Consider the following 17,738-nt stretch of genomic DNA (forward strand, 5'->3'; position numbering starts at 1 on the left):
TTATGTTACTAAATTCATATTTCCTTAATTTCATCCAAAGAAACATGATATTCAAACTATTTGGTCATCTTGATATTAGTATGACTATATATATATATATATATATATTTCATGTGCTTTTCTTGTCTCTTCGTCATAGAGACTCATTTGTTAATTGATCACTCTAAGATCCTAGGCTTTCTTTATGGAAGTTACGCCTTTTCTACCTTTGTTTTTTCCAATTTCAATTTTTAAGATTTCATATCAATGAATATCAATATTAGGGTAAAAACCCCAAAGTTTTTATGTATCAAGGTTTGTTATTGTTAAAAAATAAAATTACTAAATTTTCCTATCAATTTATTAGTCAGATGTTCTATTTTTTTTTTTTTTTTTGGCTCAAAACATGGCTATTATTATTGTATAAAATGACTAAAAACATTTGCTCAAACCATAATTACCCATGCTGCCTTTTTTTCTTTTTCTTTTTTCCCCCTTTTGAGTGGGCATACGAAACCTAAATGAAGAAGGTAGAACCTAAAAAAAAAAAATGACAAAACAAAACAAAATACTAATAATAATAATAATAATAATAATAACAACTTTACGGCTAATTCAAGGAAATACACAAAAAAAAGAAAAAGAGAAATAAAAAAAACTAGGTTTATATATTAATTCTTTTGATTTATTGCAAAAACATTAAATTGAAGTCACAAATATATTTTATTAATTACACACTCATTGCAAAATAACATAATTATTTGGAAGTTAATAAAATCCAAAATAGGAGGAGTTAATGTTAACCACACAAATGTTGAATTGACATATATGATCAGATCATTAAAAGCTTAGGAAAAATGTATATGAGAAGAGCATCCTAGTCTTTGAATTTGTTAAGGAAAAGAACTTGAAATTCTAGTTATGGCTATGTTTAAACAATTTCAATTTGCATTATTTGTTTAAATTAAAATTATAAAGAAAATATTAATATAATTCGATAAAAGTAATCATTCATAGTTCAAACATAACTTATGATGAAAATTGTTAGAGGAAAAAACAGAAAAATAAAAAAAATAAAAAATAAGTGATTCACCTTCTATTTACAAACTTTTGGAAGAAATGATAATTTAACTTTCTATCATAGTGAAAAGATCCTTCAAAAGAAATCTAAAAAATACATATCTACATGTAAAGGGGAATTTGAAAGAAAAAAAAAAGAAAATTATGATCCATCTTCCTTTTTTGTTATAATGCATCATGTAATTTTTTTTTTTTGGGGGGGGGGGGGGCGCTAAGAATTGCGTTGTGGGCTTTTAGTAATGGAACATTTAACCCTTTATAAGTAGTTTTTTTTTTTTCTTTTCTTTTTAAATTGGCTTTTTACACAATATTTTTTGTTTCCCTCCTACTAACGTTTCCAAAAAATTTCCAAAACTACTGTTAATTATCAAACATTGTTTAAATATTTAGTAGACTCCAATTGAACAATAATAAATTTATTAAATACACGTCAATTGAACAATATAAATTTTGTAGTCCAAAATAAATGTATTTACATATGAAGAGGAGTTTAAAAAATATAATAACCTCCCTTTTTGGTTATGTTGCATCATGGGCCTTTTTTTCCTTTTTTTCTTTTTTTCTTTTTTTTTTTTTATTTTAACATTCAGGTGCACAAAATTTTTTTTTTCCTTCTTCTATTACCTTTTACAAAACTAGTCTTATTCATCTAACAAGAAATATTTAATTTTAGATTATCAAATATTGCTTAAATGTTCAATAGACTCCATTTGAACAATAATAAAATGTTCAATACACATGGATAGAATCATATAGATCTTGTAGTCCAAAAGAGACAAACCTGCATATGAAAAGAGTTTTAGAAAAAAAAACAAAACAAAACAAAACAAAACAAAACAAAAAACAAATTTTGATGATCTACCTCCCGTTTTTGTTACTTTGCATCATGTACTTTTTTTCTTTCTTTTTATTTGTGGCTAAGCACTGCATGTTAGGCTTTTAGCAATGGAATATTTAGCCCTTAATAAGTAGTATTCTTTTTTTTTCCAAATTGGGATTCCTTTTGCACAATTATTTATTTCTCCTTTTGCTACTATTTACAAAAATTTCCAAAGCTGCTCTTATTCATTTAAGATGAAATGTTTAATTTTAGATTATCAAACATTATTTAACTGTTCAGTAACTCCAATTTGAGTAATAATAAAATGTTTATTACACGTTAATGAACAACATAGATATTTTCAGCTAATAATAACCGAACATATACTTTTGACCATTAAAAAATAATTTTTTATGGTAGAAACATAGAATTTTAATTAATCCATATGTTATATATTTGTCAATATACTTTGATTAACTGTTTTAAATATAATATATTTGATAAATGATATTAAATATTTTTAAGACTCGAACCTTAATCATATTTTCCTGTAAAGTTTTTTTTAATAAATATGTTTAAGGTTTGAATATATATTTTGTTAATTAAACATTCTACGTACATCAAATACGATTATATTTAAAACAATTTAATGAAGTTCATGAATATATTTTACTTTACTTGGATAGATTAAAAATTTTTGTTTATGCCTGAAAAAGATAACTCGTTTTTAATGTCGAAGTATATTTAGTTCCAGTTAGTTGAACATATCCATATTATTTGGTTGGTGTATGTACATTTTTATATTATTTAGTTGAAGTCTATCAAATATCATTAAAGAATTTAAAATCTATAGATTTACCAAATACTGTATTTAATAATAAATTACATTTAATGAAAAATTATCCTATAATTCAAAAAGGAGGTTTAAAAGCAACCCCAAATACATACTTAACCTTTGAATTGTTATACATTTTGCAATTTACTTCTATTACAAAAAAGTATCACATTGCGCCCTTGAACTATTGTTTTTTTGTCATTTTAATCCAATTATGCATCTTTGACTCATAATTTAATTTATAAAATTAATCATACAAATCTATGCATTTTTGACTCATGATTTAATTTATAAAATAAATCATACACATCTAGTGTCACTATATTGAAATTAATCATACCCAATTAGTTATGCATATTTAACTAGTATGAATGTTGAATTTTGTAAAATTTATTCAACAAAATTGAAGAAATGGACTAAAGCGACCAAAACAACCAAAAAAAAAAAAAAAACCAATAGTTTAGCAGACAATATGACACTTTTTGAAATTTGATGAGTATATAAAATGCAAAAAGTAGAATAGTTCCGGTGGCTAAATGTGTTTAATCCTATAACTAGTATTAGAAAAATATTATTTTTTTAATAAAATGGAGAATATGAGTTATAATAAAAAAAATTATTGTTAATAATGCTTTTAATATGTTTTGTTTTAGAATTTTGTTATTTATCACTGTTGATAACCACCGCTTAATTTATAATTATTAATTGTAGGCCATTTAATTATTTTTATTTTTCAATGCCAAAAACCTAATATAGAAATGAATTTTCTTATTCATCATCCATGATACCGATCACGAATAAGATCATTGCTAATATAATAATTGTTTCTACGCTATATTTGATTATATATTGATTTGTTATTCTAAAAATCTAATTTGAAAAAATGATATTTTTTTATATCCATTTAAATTGTCAAATGACAAATGAATTTTAATAATGATAAATAGTATTTTTCTAATAACATATGAATTTTAATAATGATAAATAGTATTTTTCTATAGAAAAATAAATCTTTTAATGCTAATCAATTAAATTATCACTTGTATGTAAATGCAACTAATGCTCCAACAGTACTAGTGACCAGTATCATCTTTTTGAAGCTTAATTATTTATTATGACATAAAAAATAAATAAAAAGAAGCTTGATTATACATTAATTTGTTATTCTAAAAATATAATTTGGGAAAGTGATCTTTTAAGTGACCAACTAAATTGTCAAACGATATGATATTAATAAATAATGTTTTTTTTTTAATTGGAAAAATATACCTTTTAGTGGGAAAGTTTATTTTCTAATGATAGTCAACTAAATTGCCACTTAAGCTTAGTTTGAGGTTGCTATAGAAAGAATGAATAAAACCTTTGTTGAAACAATAATCATTTTTTTAACAATTTAATTAGTGTTTAATAAATTATTATTTCAAAATTGCTAAAAGTCAAAACATTAAAATTTGAATATTTGATAAAATAAAATAAAAAACCTATTTAACTATTTTAATTATATATAATGACCAAAACTAATATGAATAATTATTTTCCCATATGTATATATATTATTACTATATATAAATTGGTAAAAATAAATTTTATTATTGGCTGTATAATATAATAATAATTTTAATTTTAAAATCCTGATTATGGTAGAAGAAGAAATCATCTTCGTTATTTTTCAGATTTTAACTAATTGGTTGTTAAAGAATTTAAAATTTATACGTGTACGTTTAAAGAAAGATTCTCTTATAATGCAAAGATTTTAAAAGCAACTTCAAATATACACTTATAACCTCTACTAATGCTTCCTTACCATTGGTGGTAAATAATAATTTTTAAAACTTATTATTAAAATTTTATTGGCTATCACATGGTTTTTAATGCCTTTTCACAGAGAAGAGATACCTTATTGTAAAAATAGTACTTGCAAGTTTGCAACAAACAAACTGGTATCATAATGGGCACATCATAATCAAGTTCAGTCGCTTGATAAAAACAGATTTGATCGAATGCCATTTATCAAAGATCAAATAATTTTACCTTAAATCACGACCGTTGATATCAAATTAGTGATCACTGTGATGATCGTTGACAATGTCGAAAATATTGACACCCTCTTTCAAGGGGAAAAAAAAAAAAAAAAAAAAACCAGGTTGGCTATATAAAATAAAAATACTTCGTCGTGCTTGCATAATAAATCATTTTTGTGTCTAAGCAAAATAAATAAAATTAAAAATAATTTCTGTGAATGTAAAATATTAATCAGCCCAGAATTGTGAGTTGGACGCCAAGATTAGGTGCACATGGATTCATGAACCACTCCACACCCAATCAAGTATCTTTATGGGTAATGTGTTTCTGGTAAAACACCATTATGTTGCATTAGTAATTAAATAAATAACTTTCTTTTCCTGATCGTGTGGATCAGCCAAATGGTTTTTTTGAGACAATAACTCAAATTCGAATTCAGGTACCCCCATTATTATTTTGAAAATAAAAAAATAAAAGAAAAAGAAATAACAAAAACAAAAATTTTCTCTTTCTTTGCTAATATGATAAATGACCTCGTTACCTCAATCCTGATGTGGGCTGGGTTCTTTTTTTCCTTCGCAACATTGCAGATGTAAATCATAATTTTTCTTCCAATTTCAATTCATATTTAATTGAAACAAACTTGTTTAAAAATAAAGGATAAGACACAATCAAACAAATAAATTCTTAATTAATACTTGGAATGGGCAGAGGAAAGAAATATTCAAAAGTTGAGGAAAACTACTCCAACAACTAAACCATAAACTAAACACCCCCATGTCTGATTTCCCTAGTCCCTTGACTTTCTATACATATATACCAGACAAAGGTACCCATAAAAGTGCATTCTTCATTCTGCATACAACATTTTGTTCCAACAGAGACAAATATGGCAGCCAAGAGGACATTATGGAGCTCATTGGCTATCATCGTGGCCATGCTCATGGAATTCGCCATGGCAGCAAACTACACGGTTGGAGCTCCAAATGGCGGTTGGGATACCTCCACCCAGCTGCAAGTTTGGGCATCATCACAATCCTTCTTGGTTGGAGACAATCTCAGTAAGCATTCCTTTTTTCCCCACATACTAAAACACTTGAATTCATAAAACATAGCACTAATACTAAATGATTGAGTAGTACTAATTTGATAATATGTTTTAATTTATCAAATTGCAGTTTTCCAATACGATTCAACAAATCATGATGTGGTTGAGGTCAGAAAATCAGACTATGATTCCTGCCAGCCAAACAACCCAATTCAAACTTACAATGATGGAACAACTTCCATCACTCTGTCATCTCCAGGAAAGAGGTACTTCATCTGTGGAACACTGGGACATTGTGGCCAAGGAATGAAGCTCGAAATCGATACTCTTGCAACTTCTCCTTCTCCTTCTCCTACTCCTTCTTCTTCTCCTTTTTCTCCACCAGAAGCTTCTCCTTCAATCCCACCTTCTTCTTCCTTGACTCCTTCGCTGTCTCCAGGAAGTCCTGCTTATTCTTCATCACCAGAATCTGAGCCCACCACAGAGCTCCCTCCATTGTCATCCCCTGTTGTTCCTTCAACTGGGTCTTCACCAGATCCTTCTGCTTCCTCTTCAGTTAGCTACAAGGGCAGTTTCATAGCTGCTAGTCTCACAGTGGGGTTCTGCTTCATTGTTATGATGATTCTAGACTTGCAAAGCTTTTGAACAAGATTGTTTGCGGGAAATATTGCTATTGTTATATTATTTCTGACAATTTTCTTCTGAGTTCTGCTTTTCTAATTTGTTTATTCTGTCTAGCTTGTGCAATTGGATGATCAAAATTGTTGAACGGAGTTTTTTTGTTCACAATAATTGGATTAATTGATCATACATTATTATTATATTCAATGGTTTGGAAAATGGATTAATTAGACTACTTCCATTATTCTAGGATATATATATATATATATATACCCATTTGATCTGAAAAACAGACAAGACCACCGCAGCAACCTAAAGCACCAAAAAGATAACGAAATTTACCTGGCATACCAACCTTTTTCCCTACACGACTGTCATGGCAAGCAATGATTTCTATAGGAGCGGAGTGGAGAGCACAAATCCAATTATGATTTATAAAAATATAAAATATATATATTAAAAAAAATATTAAAAAAAAAAAAAAAAAAAGAAGAAGAAGAAAAAACCTTCATACGACATGATGTGAAATACATAGTGCATATGGCTATACATATCTTCATTGATGGAAACGCTAGACGATGACTTGACTAGCATGCCATTTTGAATAATTCATTCATTTTCAATGCAACATTTTACATAAATTAGAAGTAGAAATAGCATTTTTATGATCCAAATCAAACAAGAAAAAGTAATGCTCTGTAATCGTGGAAGATGTAAATTTAAATGCATAAAAAAAAAAAAAGTTCTCAGGAATTTAATTAGAGTCAAATAATCCCATTTCTTTGTGGAATCCACATTAAATATTACTGACCAACCCTTGAGACTTTTTCTTGATTTCGATAGGTTGTCCATATAATTGAGATTTCCCAAAATCTCGTTCAAGTACTCCTCAGCAAGTCGATATTATTAGTCAATGAAATAATGTGAAACTATTTATAAATGTACATCTAACAAATATATTATTAGTAAAAATATTCCACACAATACATGTACCTACCTTTACACAACAGGCTTGTTAACTATAAAGCATTTTCCTTTTGTATGGTATATGGGATCAGCAGATATTTTAGTTTTCTCTCAACTATAGAAACCCAAAAAAAACTTAGTTAAAAACAATGACAGATAGATATAGACTAATTCCACCACCCTTTCAAGCCACAGTTAACATGGACCAGACATGGATTAATGTCATACATTCCTTTTTATTTGCTTAGTTGGAGTGTGGCACGTTTTAGGCCACCGGAGGGCGGAGTACATGATCTTGTGATGTGTCGACTGTAGAAGGGGGCATCATTTGCCACATGGTGACACAAGGGTAGCTGATGAAAGGCATCAGCTTGCTCCCTGAGGCTGGACCTTGCATATTAAGTGCAGATGACACTGCAGGGGGATGAGGCAAGAAACCTGGTTGCCTGCTCATGGCTCTTACTTGGTGCTCCAATCTCTCTTTCTCTGCCTTTAGCCTCTGCTTCTCATCACGAAGCTCATTCTTCTCAGCCTGCATACCAAAAGGGAACCTAAGATGTTAAGCAAACTTGCTCATTTTCTGCATACAATGATATGTCTTATATATATTTTCATGTTGAGGATAGTAAGATGAAACATAAAGAAAGCTACCAAGTTTTGAAAACTATAGCTCATCCTCCCATAATTACTTAATGGTAAGCTGATATAAACCAAACCTCACCTTCAATTCTTTAATCTTTGCCTGCAAATCCTCAATTGATTCTTTCATCCTCTGTGACTCACTTCGTAACTGGGTCAATATTCGAACAGTATCACTTAATATAGCACCCTTATCCATTTTGGGTAGACTTCCGAGATCCAGGACAGAAACCAATTCCAAGAACCTTCAAATCATTCCCAATTTTATGAGATAACAGCAAGAGAAATATCATAAAATGAAAATCAATATTATATAATCATATACCTCCCGTTTAGCCTATCCCTTCGTAATTTCTCCCTGCATGCTTTAGTGCATGATGCACTACATGATTTAGACCTCTGCCTGTAGTTATATGTATGAGTTAAAGAGAAATGTTCTAAGAAATATCCTCAAGTTACAACATCTAGCAGCCAAACATAATTGCTGTTGACTTATATGCCATGACTGCAAACAACAATTCATTGAGCATAGCCACAGGGAGAGGGCTATCATGGATATATATATCAATGGCAGAAAAGCAAATGATGGCTTTCAAACCCAATCATATATCAGCCCACCTCAGAAACCAGGTAAAACTGTAAGTCTTTTTTAACATATCATATCCTAATAAACCCCTCTAATAAGTTTTCCTTTAATGAAAAGTGGAATCCCAAATTTGGAAAATGGGTAACAAAAAGATATTTACCGTTTTCTGGAGCGAATTTCCCTAACTCTATCTGAATCACCGGAAGAGTAGTCAACTTCCACACTGAAATACAGCATCATCACCCAATTAAAAACCAATTCAAAAAATAAAATAAAACAATGATCACCTCCATAAGTTACTTATCGAACAAAACGAAATTTCTCCTGTTTTGGACGCCTTAATATAACTATTCCTTTTGCATTTGGACACTTTAGTCTTCTCAATATTCTCATTGCATTTTCTTCAATTGTCTAAATGACAAAAATAAAATAAAATGCTATGAACAAATTGAACATCACTTTTAGGTGATAAAAATTGCCTAAAATATATGAATAATTAATTTAACTCTGAGGCTCAGAGTTATTAGGCACGGGTATTTACAAAAATAAAGAGCATCATAGATTACTTTTGTTTATCTTCTTATTAGGCTTGCCTATGTATTTAATTGACCTTGAATGACTTAGGACATAAGAAGCAAGAATTATGATACATCAGGGATGAGCCCTAGATTTGAATCCTACTATTGGACTAAGCCTACGAATACCATTTGTGCCTATAGTTAATAAAACATTTCCCACAAAGCCAAAAGAAAAAGATATATAATTGCTTTCCCCCGAAGAAAACCTGTACTAGTTTCTATGACACAGTAATAATGCGTCATTAAGCACATATTTTGATTGTTTATTCTGACTAGCGTTTGTTTACTATAGTCCTTCCTCCTATATCGGAGGGAGAGAGAAGGCGGAGAAGCAGAGACGTTCACCTAACAAAACAGGATGTTAAATTAAAAAAAGTAAACCACCATCACCATACAAATATAAACGGCTTTAATAATAAGAATAAAAATAAAAAATAAAACTTTGTGCTCTGTTTTCTTGCAACGAAAGAGGGAGAGCTAAGACGAAAAGAGAGAGTAAAAATTGAAAGTAACGAATTTAATTGCACGAAAAGAAGCTATACTTGCTTAAACTAGATTAAATAGAATTTGGGTATTTCGTTTTAATAACCAAAGCTGCTCACTGCATCAAATATCCGAACAAAATACTCTTCCCGTATTTTTTTTTTCTCTTGAGCTTTCTCCGAAACCAAGCAACCAATATGTATACATATATATATATATAAAGTAAAAAAGAAAGAAAAACCACCTTGCATCAGGGGAACAGTTAATGGGTTGAGATGGCCAACCGAAACCGGTGGCCGGACCCGAAAATTCACTTTCGGGAGGTGCAATATCTTCCATTATTCCATAGTCAAAAAGCCAATTGGAAGTCTCTGAGGAAGCCATATCCATTTCTGAATTATGTGTGTACGAGGAAAATTCTACGTTTCCAAAAGAGAACTCGATTCAGTGGAAAAGAAAACCAAGGAAAAAAAAAAGGATGTTTTTGTTTGCTTGCTAAGGAAGGGAGTGAGTGAGAGATTAGAGCACCAGTGTAGGAAAGTATATCACATCCACAGCGTTTTGAGTGGAAGAAAAAGAATGTGGAACAAAGGTGGTGGAGCCTATTTATTCACAATCATTTCTTCTATTTAAATCTTTACAAATTATATGCTCTTTCTATTGAATAAAAAATCAGAAGAATAAAAAAGACAAACAAACAGAAACAAACTTCATATTAAAAATAACATAATTCATTTGCTAAAATATATTATATCTCAGTTACCAAAAGCATCTTTTCCATCTCGTAAATTTAAAAATATCTCCGACCCATCAAGAATTTCCATGAGCAACATTTTATCCTTTCATAAAATTATTCTTTTTCTGTTTTGCATCATTTTTCCCCCTTCCTTTTACATTTTTCAATGCATATCTTGTACTCACCTTTTAAAAGGGTATGGGCATAATACTGTCACTAGACACTAGTCTAATTCATCCTGCTTTTACATAAAAAAGTGTTCTTGATTTGCAATATTCTTTATGTTTTATCAGACAAATTTTCATTCAATTTTTGAAGTTGCAGCAAAATTATTGTTTATTTGGAAGAGGAACTTAGAAATTCTATGGTCTTATATTATATAAGGTTCATTAGGTGGTTTCAAAAGATTTTTGATAGTTTAAACTTTTCAAGCATGTAATAACTACTATATGGGAAGGAAAATTCATCAAGAGGTAAAAAAGCACACACTCTAACAGAATCATATATTTGGCAAAATCGACGGCTTTACTAAAATATATTTGCAATATTTGATTGAGAAAATCACTTAAAAAAAAAAAGGCACTAAACTATGTGATGGATATTATCATTTGCAAGAAACTAGAAAATAGAAGATAATAGCATAGAAAGGTTTAATGTTTTTCTCCTAGGCCATGGAACCCAAAAGCATATGCACGGCAACGCGCATATCCAATGATTTTAAAGCATATTTTTCATTAAATACCCTTGTTGCTGTTGGATTTATGCTCTCAAAGTAAGCTAATCCATTATCAGGAGCCTTGATTAATAATAGACCGTAGAATTTCCAAACTAGCTTAATAAATGACGGAGCCCATTTAACTGATTATTAATATACAAAAAGGAACCCATTAATTGGGCCCAAGGTATTATCAAACCTTAGAAGGATTAGGGTTAGTAGCCTATAAATATACTACTTACTAGCCTAAAAAAAATAAGATTTTACGTATTATTTTCTAGAGATTGAAAATCTCAGTAGAAGAAAAAAACACCTTGAGAGAAAAACAGAAACTGCGAGTTTCAGAGTGTTTTGTAGATTAACATTCTTGTTTTTTTTGTGATTAAGTGCACCCACATGCAGATCTATCACTTAGAGAATAGTTTGCAATGTCTTGCGCAAAAGGTTAGTAAAATCTAAATGGATAATGACATAATTTATCACATGTTTTATTCAATCTCAATCAGACTTCCGCTGTATGAATGATTCCAACAGTTGCCACCTAATATATGCTAAATGCCTTCGCTTACAATAAAATTACTATAGAAAGGTTTATGCACTTCTTTTGCATGTATAAAAATTGAAAACAAGAAGAGGGTTTTTAGATTTATCTAACCTGAATGCAGTTCCATTCCGTAGCAATTTTCTTCATAGTTCAAAGGTTTCATGATTTTTTTTTAATAGAAATAAGAAAGCCATTGGCAAACAAAGAAGGAGAAAATTAATATGGTAATTTGAGCAGACAAAAATCAACTGGCATACCATCAGGTAAGGTATAGCCTAGAGAGTTACGGAGGTGCCTTCGTTTTTTTCAAAGCAAAAATTAATTTTGAGATGGCAAATCATATTTTACATATTGAAAGATAAATGGAAAGCATCTTAAATTTCCTTAATTTTCATAATTAGATGGTTCAACCTCATGTAACAATGCAAATCTAGAGAATAAAAGGTTGAGGCATTAAAAAATGTCTCAGAAAGTCGATAAAAGGACAAAAGTGTAAAGCACCTTGGATTTTGACTTTCATGAATAAGGGAGCTGAAGATGTTTGAAAATAAACATATAAAACTAAAAACGGGGAGGACGAAGTGAGTTAGCTCCAGTGGTTGAGCACTCCTATCTGTGCCCACGAGAACACGGGTTCAAGTCACATGGGATGAGGAGGGATTTTGGATAGTTTAGAATTATGTAATTTGTTATTAAAAAAAAAAAAAACTAAAAACAGAGGGAAAGATTTAGTTAAATAGGTTTTGGTATTCTGAGTTTTGCAATTTTAAGCTCTTAACTTTTAGAAATAACATTGATCCAATTCTTAATTTTACTAAATAAATTAATAACTTTTTTGGCAATGAACCTGTAACACATTTTGTAAATGAAGAAATTAGAGTGTCAATAGAGAAGAATAAAATAACATTCTAGATGAAAATGTTATTAATTTACTTGATCAAATTGGGATTTAAATCAATTTGCAATAAATTAAAAGTTAAAAAGAACTAAATCTCTATTTTACAAAGTAAGAGCGTTTAAATCGTAAAATCTTTAACATTAAATATATTAAAGTGTAATTAAAAAATAATAAAAAGACAAATTGTAGTATAGAGTGTGTGCGGCAAAACAAACTGAAATATGCAACTAACTGTTTTAGACGCCTAACATTGAATTTTGGAAGCAAAAACAAAGAATTAATTGAAAATGTTTTTGAGAATATGAGAAAGAAGAAGATGGAAAACCGCATTGGTGTAAGATTTGAAAGTGTTTTTATAAGTTAATGATTTAAGAGAGACAGTTGGACAAACCATTTTAAACAATGAACGTCAAATGAAAAGAGCAGCTTCTTCTAGTTTCCACTAGTCCTGCTATCGTTTTCCATGTCTTACACCCAAAGCCACGGTGCATACAAAAAGCCCTGGTTCATTTCCTTATTATATATATTTTTCAAGAAAGAGTTCAAATAATATAAGTTACCAAGGATCCCAATTGAACTTTGTGGAGGAGTAGGAAATTGCATCATCAATCATTCTAAATTGTAAAATTATAAAATTATCAACCATTCAAGTAGCCAAATTCCATATAAGATGAAATATATGCCAAAAAGAAAAAAGTATGGTACATAAAGAAAAAAAAATGCAAATAGATAGGGAGAGCACACAAGTACATGAAGAGCAGAAGAAGACCTGAGTGGACCTTTAGAAGGCCCATTTCCTGCTACTAGAGCCCATCTAGGGTTGAAGTTGGTATGGACCATGGCCCATGACTAAAAAGTTCATTGCATTTATAAAAGTTTGGGGAATTTGGCCCCATATCTTTCTTTGAAGGGCCTTAAAGGTACTTACCCATCCCATTCCAACTTTTTTTTTCTTTAATTTTTCCCTCTTTTTTTTCAATATTTCCATATTACCCTATGTTTTCCAAAAAATCCAAAAAAAAATTAAAGTTTTTTTACCTTGAACCTAAACAGAGCACATCTCTCCTGGAATACCCTTTTTTCCCCTGAACCCAAATGGAGCCCTTTTATTTTTCTTTTGTCCCTTGTTCTCCCAGAGAACATAAGCAACTTTTCCTCTCCCACATCACATTCTTATAAATACACCTTTGATATGCTGGTAAATCTTCATTGGCTTTCATCCCACTGATAGTTTCGATTGATGTACATTGTGCAAGATTTATGTGAACCCATTTGATAGCTCTCATGAAGTTTTAACATGGTTGAAAGCCTAGAATTTGAAGCGGCATTCCTCCCATCTCCTCTTATGAGAATCCGCCTAAGCCCGCACAACCGACAACCTGCTGGGGTACTGACCCGATACGGATGAAGACTGGGCTGATCACTAGGGCTCAAGCTAAGAGGTTTAAGGAAAACCTTGCTGCCTTTATACAGGGAGTAATTCATTCTTAAAAGAGCTTGTCTATACCCAAAGATAAAAGGCCTGTTTTGAGCATACAAGTGGTAGAAGCCGATACGAACTCGGATAGCTGTTTTCGTGTGCAAATATGGACTCCGGGCAGCATGAAATGGTTCCAATACTTCATGGATTCAATGAATATCTCTAAGAGGTCATGGAATCAATTCAAGGCAACATCAAAGGCAAACAAAATGGGCTTGTGCACATAGGAGGAGTTTTGGCCGGTTTTACTGTATTTTGTTGCTGGCTTTACTGTATTTTGCTACGTTGGCTTTTTCTCTTTGATCCAAGCAAGGGCAACGTGTGGGACTCAATGTTCATTCTATTTGGCATCCTAAAAGGCATACGGAGGCTGATTTGGAGCTTAAATTGGTCAAAGAGAACTTAGTCAAAATGATAGTATTTTAATTTCGTAATTTGATTATGACTTTTTATTTTAAGAAATTAGTCTTTAGTTTGGTTTTTATTTATTTATTTGCTTGAAAAATCAACTTAGGAAATTTATTATTTTATTATTTTCATTGTAAATTAATTAATTCCTAATTCAAAATAAAAAATTAATTAATCAAAATTAGTTTAGGAAGTAGGTAAATTTCAGCCAAGCTAGGTTTCCTATTCTTTGGTGGCAGGTTTTTGCTTCAATTTTTAGGGTTTTATTGTTTGTGACTTTAGCCTATTTAAGGGCTTAATTTTGAGGAAGAACACACCTTTAATAATATTCATAAATTATTTTGTGAGATAGAATTCTCTTTATTCTTTTTGAAAATTCTCTTTATTTATTTTTTTTAACATCTAAAACACCATTAGAGAGTGAGTGTTTTAGTTTTGAATTATCAATAGGCTGTCCATAACCTATTGTGGCATATTCATTATATCAAGGTTTCTAGTCATAGGTTAGTTAAAGGTTAATGTTTTCCAATAAAAACTTGAACATAATTGAAATTTGGGATAATATAATACGTGTTTAGGCACGAGTCGACCTAGGTTTATATCATTTGGTATCAAAGCTAGGATTTTGTTCAGGTTTGATCTATTTTTATTTACTTTAATTATTTTTATGTTAATCTGCAATTTTAGCATTAAGTTAAGGCTGCATCCATCTCATAAATGTTCAGCATCTTTAAAAAAAAAAAAAAAAAAAAAAAACTCATTCTTAGTTAAATTAGGTTTTCCTAGTTTTACCGTATCGTTTTTTTTTTTTTTTAGTTTGTTGGTTGTTCTTCATTATTGTTCTTGGTAATTTAGTTTATTGTTGATTTTTCTTTACTATTTTGATCTTAAATATTTGCATTCATATATTCATAAAAAAAATAAATAAATAAATAAAAAAGAAGCATGTTTGTGGCAACATATACAGATTTACAAAAACAAAAAAAAAAATTGCAAATTTGTATTTTATTGATGGAGGTCACGGGTTTGGTGGATTTTTGGTGTGGAATTGCTATTTTTGGTGCTGATCTTTCCTACTGGAGTTGTTTTACATTCTGTGAGTAAATAAAAATAAAAAAAAAAGAAGAAGAAAAGCCAAATAAAAAAATAAAAATAAAAAGAAATCGGTTTGTTGAATTGGTGTTTGCTAGAAATTTCTTTAAACTGCTGACTTGTTGACTATTTATTCAATATTTGGAGTTACTGGAGATTTAATTTTAAGTGCTAAAATTATATGGATTAAGTTTAGTTAAAGGATTTTATACAAAAACTTGAATTACAAAGAATAACAACCAATAACTATCCTATCTTTTTGTTCGATTTGATTTTTGTTTGTGTTTGAATTTCTTCTCTATATTTTATCCTTGAATTATTGGTTCATTCATATTCTGGACAGCTTTTACTTCATTCCAAAAAAATTGTTTGTTGATTTACCTTGTTTTTGCTTAGAAACGCCGAGAACTAGGTTTTATTAATTCACTCAGTATTGCTTACTTTTTGCTACTGCTTTGTTGATAAGTTTGATTAAAATATACTTGTGATCTAATTGCTGTTTAGTAGGTGTTTTAATTAGAACTTTGAGTTAATTTTTTGAGTGGAGAAAGGCAAGAGAATGTGAGCTCAAAAGAGGGTTAAAAGCCGAAATTAGTGTGTAAATACGAGTGTAGAGACCTTGTTTGAGTGAAACACGTAAGGGAGTGAATTTGGTGAGGTTTCATTTTATTTTTGTGTTATTTATACTAATATGACAAATTCAAGGATGAGAAGAGGAGAAACACCATTGAAAATTAATGAAAAAGAGTCCGTAGGATTCAAAGGAGATTCCCGAGCTTCAGAGAGTAGAGATGAGCACATGAACATGAGGGCTGTCTTAGAACAATTACAGTGAATGAATGCTCAATTTGATCAAATAAATCAAAGGATAGACAGGTTAGAAATATCACAAGGAGGGCCGAATACAAGGTTTGAAGCTCATGGAGGCTAAGGTCAAGGTCGAGGAGGCTGAGGTCGACTTAGAGAAGAATTCGGGGAAGACAATTTTGGAGATGACTTGGATGAGGGATATGATGAAATTTTTGAACCTCAAGGAAGGCGAATTTGTGGGACGCCAACAAGGAATGAAGATGATGATCTTGAAAATATCAAGGTAAACATACCACCTTTCATGGGAAAAGATGATTTGGAGGCTTACTTGGAATGGGAGGAGCGTATGGAGATGATCTTTGATTGCCAAAACTATTCAGAGGCTAAGAAAGTTAAGTTGGCCGCAATGGAATTTGGACATTATGCACTCCAATGGTGGACCAATGAGAAAAATACCCAAAGGAGAGTAGGTGATGAATTGATTACTACTTGGCGATAAATGAAAGGAACCATGAGGAAGCGATTTGTATTGACTCACTACCATAGTTACTACACCAGAGGTTACAATCATTAACACCAGGTAATAGATCCGTGGAGGATTATTACAAAGATATGGAGAAGCTTATGATGAGATTGAGCATGAATGAAGAAAGAGAAGCAACTATGGCAAGGTTTCTGGGTGGATTGAATCGAGAGATAGCCAACCAACTAGAATTGCAACAGTATATGGAATTGGAGGAGATATTGCATGTGGCTATTAAACTTGAGCATCAATTCAAGCGAAGGAGTATGAGCTCACGGTTTGGAGGTGTTTCCAATAGTGGAAGGTCAGATCCAAGTGGCTAGAGAAACAATCTTACCTATGAAAACAAGCCAAAACCAAAAGTTGGAGAAGAAAGTTCAAATCGACCAAGGAGAGAGACTAGAACCCAATCTATCCAAGCACGCAAAATTGAAGGTAAATATGATCCTAAACCTTCAAGATCTTGAGAAATTGTTTGTTTTAAATGCCACGGACGAGGACACATAGCCAATCAGTGCTCGAATAGAAGAATCATGATGCTAAAAGGCAATGATGAACTAGAATCCGAAAGTAAGGAAAGTGAGGAAGAGGCCAAATTGGATGATGAAGAACTTGGAGAGGATGAGCATGACGAATCCGAAACTCTCCAACCTTCAAGGGCTAATTAGAGTTTAGTTGCAAGGAGGGTCCTTACTGTATACAAAGATGAGGATCAAATTCAAAGAGAGAATATCTTCCACACTCGATGCGAAATTCAAGGTAAGATTTGTAGTATAATAATTGATAAAGGAAATTGTACAAATGTAATTAGTAACATTGTGGTTGATAAATTAGGCTTAGCAACAATTAAACATCCTAAACCTTATAGATTATAA

The 17,738-nt window shown here is 30.8% G+C and overlaps 2 protein-coding genes across 2 annotated transcripts; one reads left to right on the plus strand and one right to left on the minus strand.

Moving 5' to 3' along the window:
* The first annotated feature begins 5,589 nt into the window (after window positions 1-5,589).
* Window positions 5,590-6,517, plus strand: LOC107417015 (uclacyanin 1). Its single transcript, XM_016025572.4, has 2 exons — window positions 5,590-5,797; window positions 5,915-6,517. Exons 1-2 carry the CDS (start codon window positions 5,626-5,628, stop codon window positions 6,427-6,429), a joined length of 687 nt encoding a protein of 228 aa, XP_015881058.3. The 5' UTR covers window positions 5,590-5,625; the 3' UTR covers window positions 6,430-6,517.
* An 828-nt stretch (window positions 6,518-7,345) lies between these two features.
* Window positions 7,346-10,248, minus strand: LOC107417026 (transcription factor ILR3). Its single transcript, XM_048471253.2, has 5 exons — window positions 9,902-10,248; window positions 8,757-8,819; window positions 8,336-8,413; window positions 8,093-8,255; window positions 7,346-7,903 (listed from the first exon to the last, which is right to left on the minus strand). The coding sequence occupies exons 1-5, from the start codon at window positions 10,045-10,047 to the stop codon at window positions 7,637-7,639; spliced, it is 717 nt and encodes a 238-aa protein (XP_048327210.2). The 5' UTR covers window positions 10,048-10,248; the 3' UTR covers window positions 7,346-7,636.
* Between the last annotated feature and the right edge of the window lie 7,490 nt (window positions 10,249-17,738).

Source organism: Ziziphus jujuba, chromosome 4 (assembly GCF_031755915.1).
Source record: "Ziziphus jujuba cultivar Dongzao chromosome 4, ASM3175591v1".
In the NCBI taxonomy this organism is placed as follows: Eukaryota; Viridiplantae; Streptophyta; class Magnoliopsida; order Rosales; family Rhamnaceae; genus Ziziphus; species Ziziphus jujuba.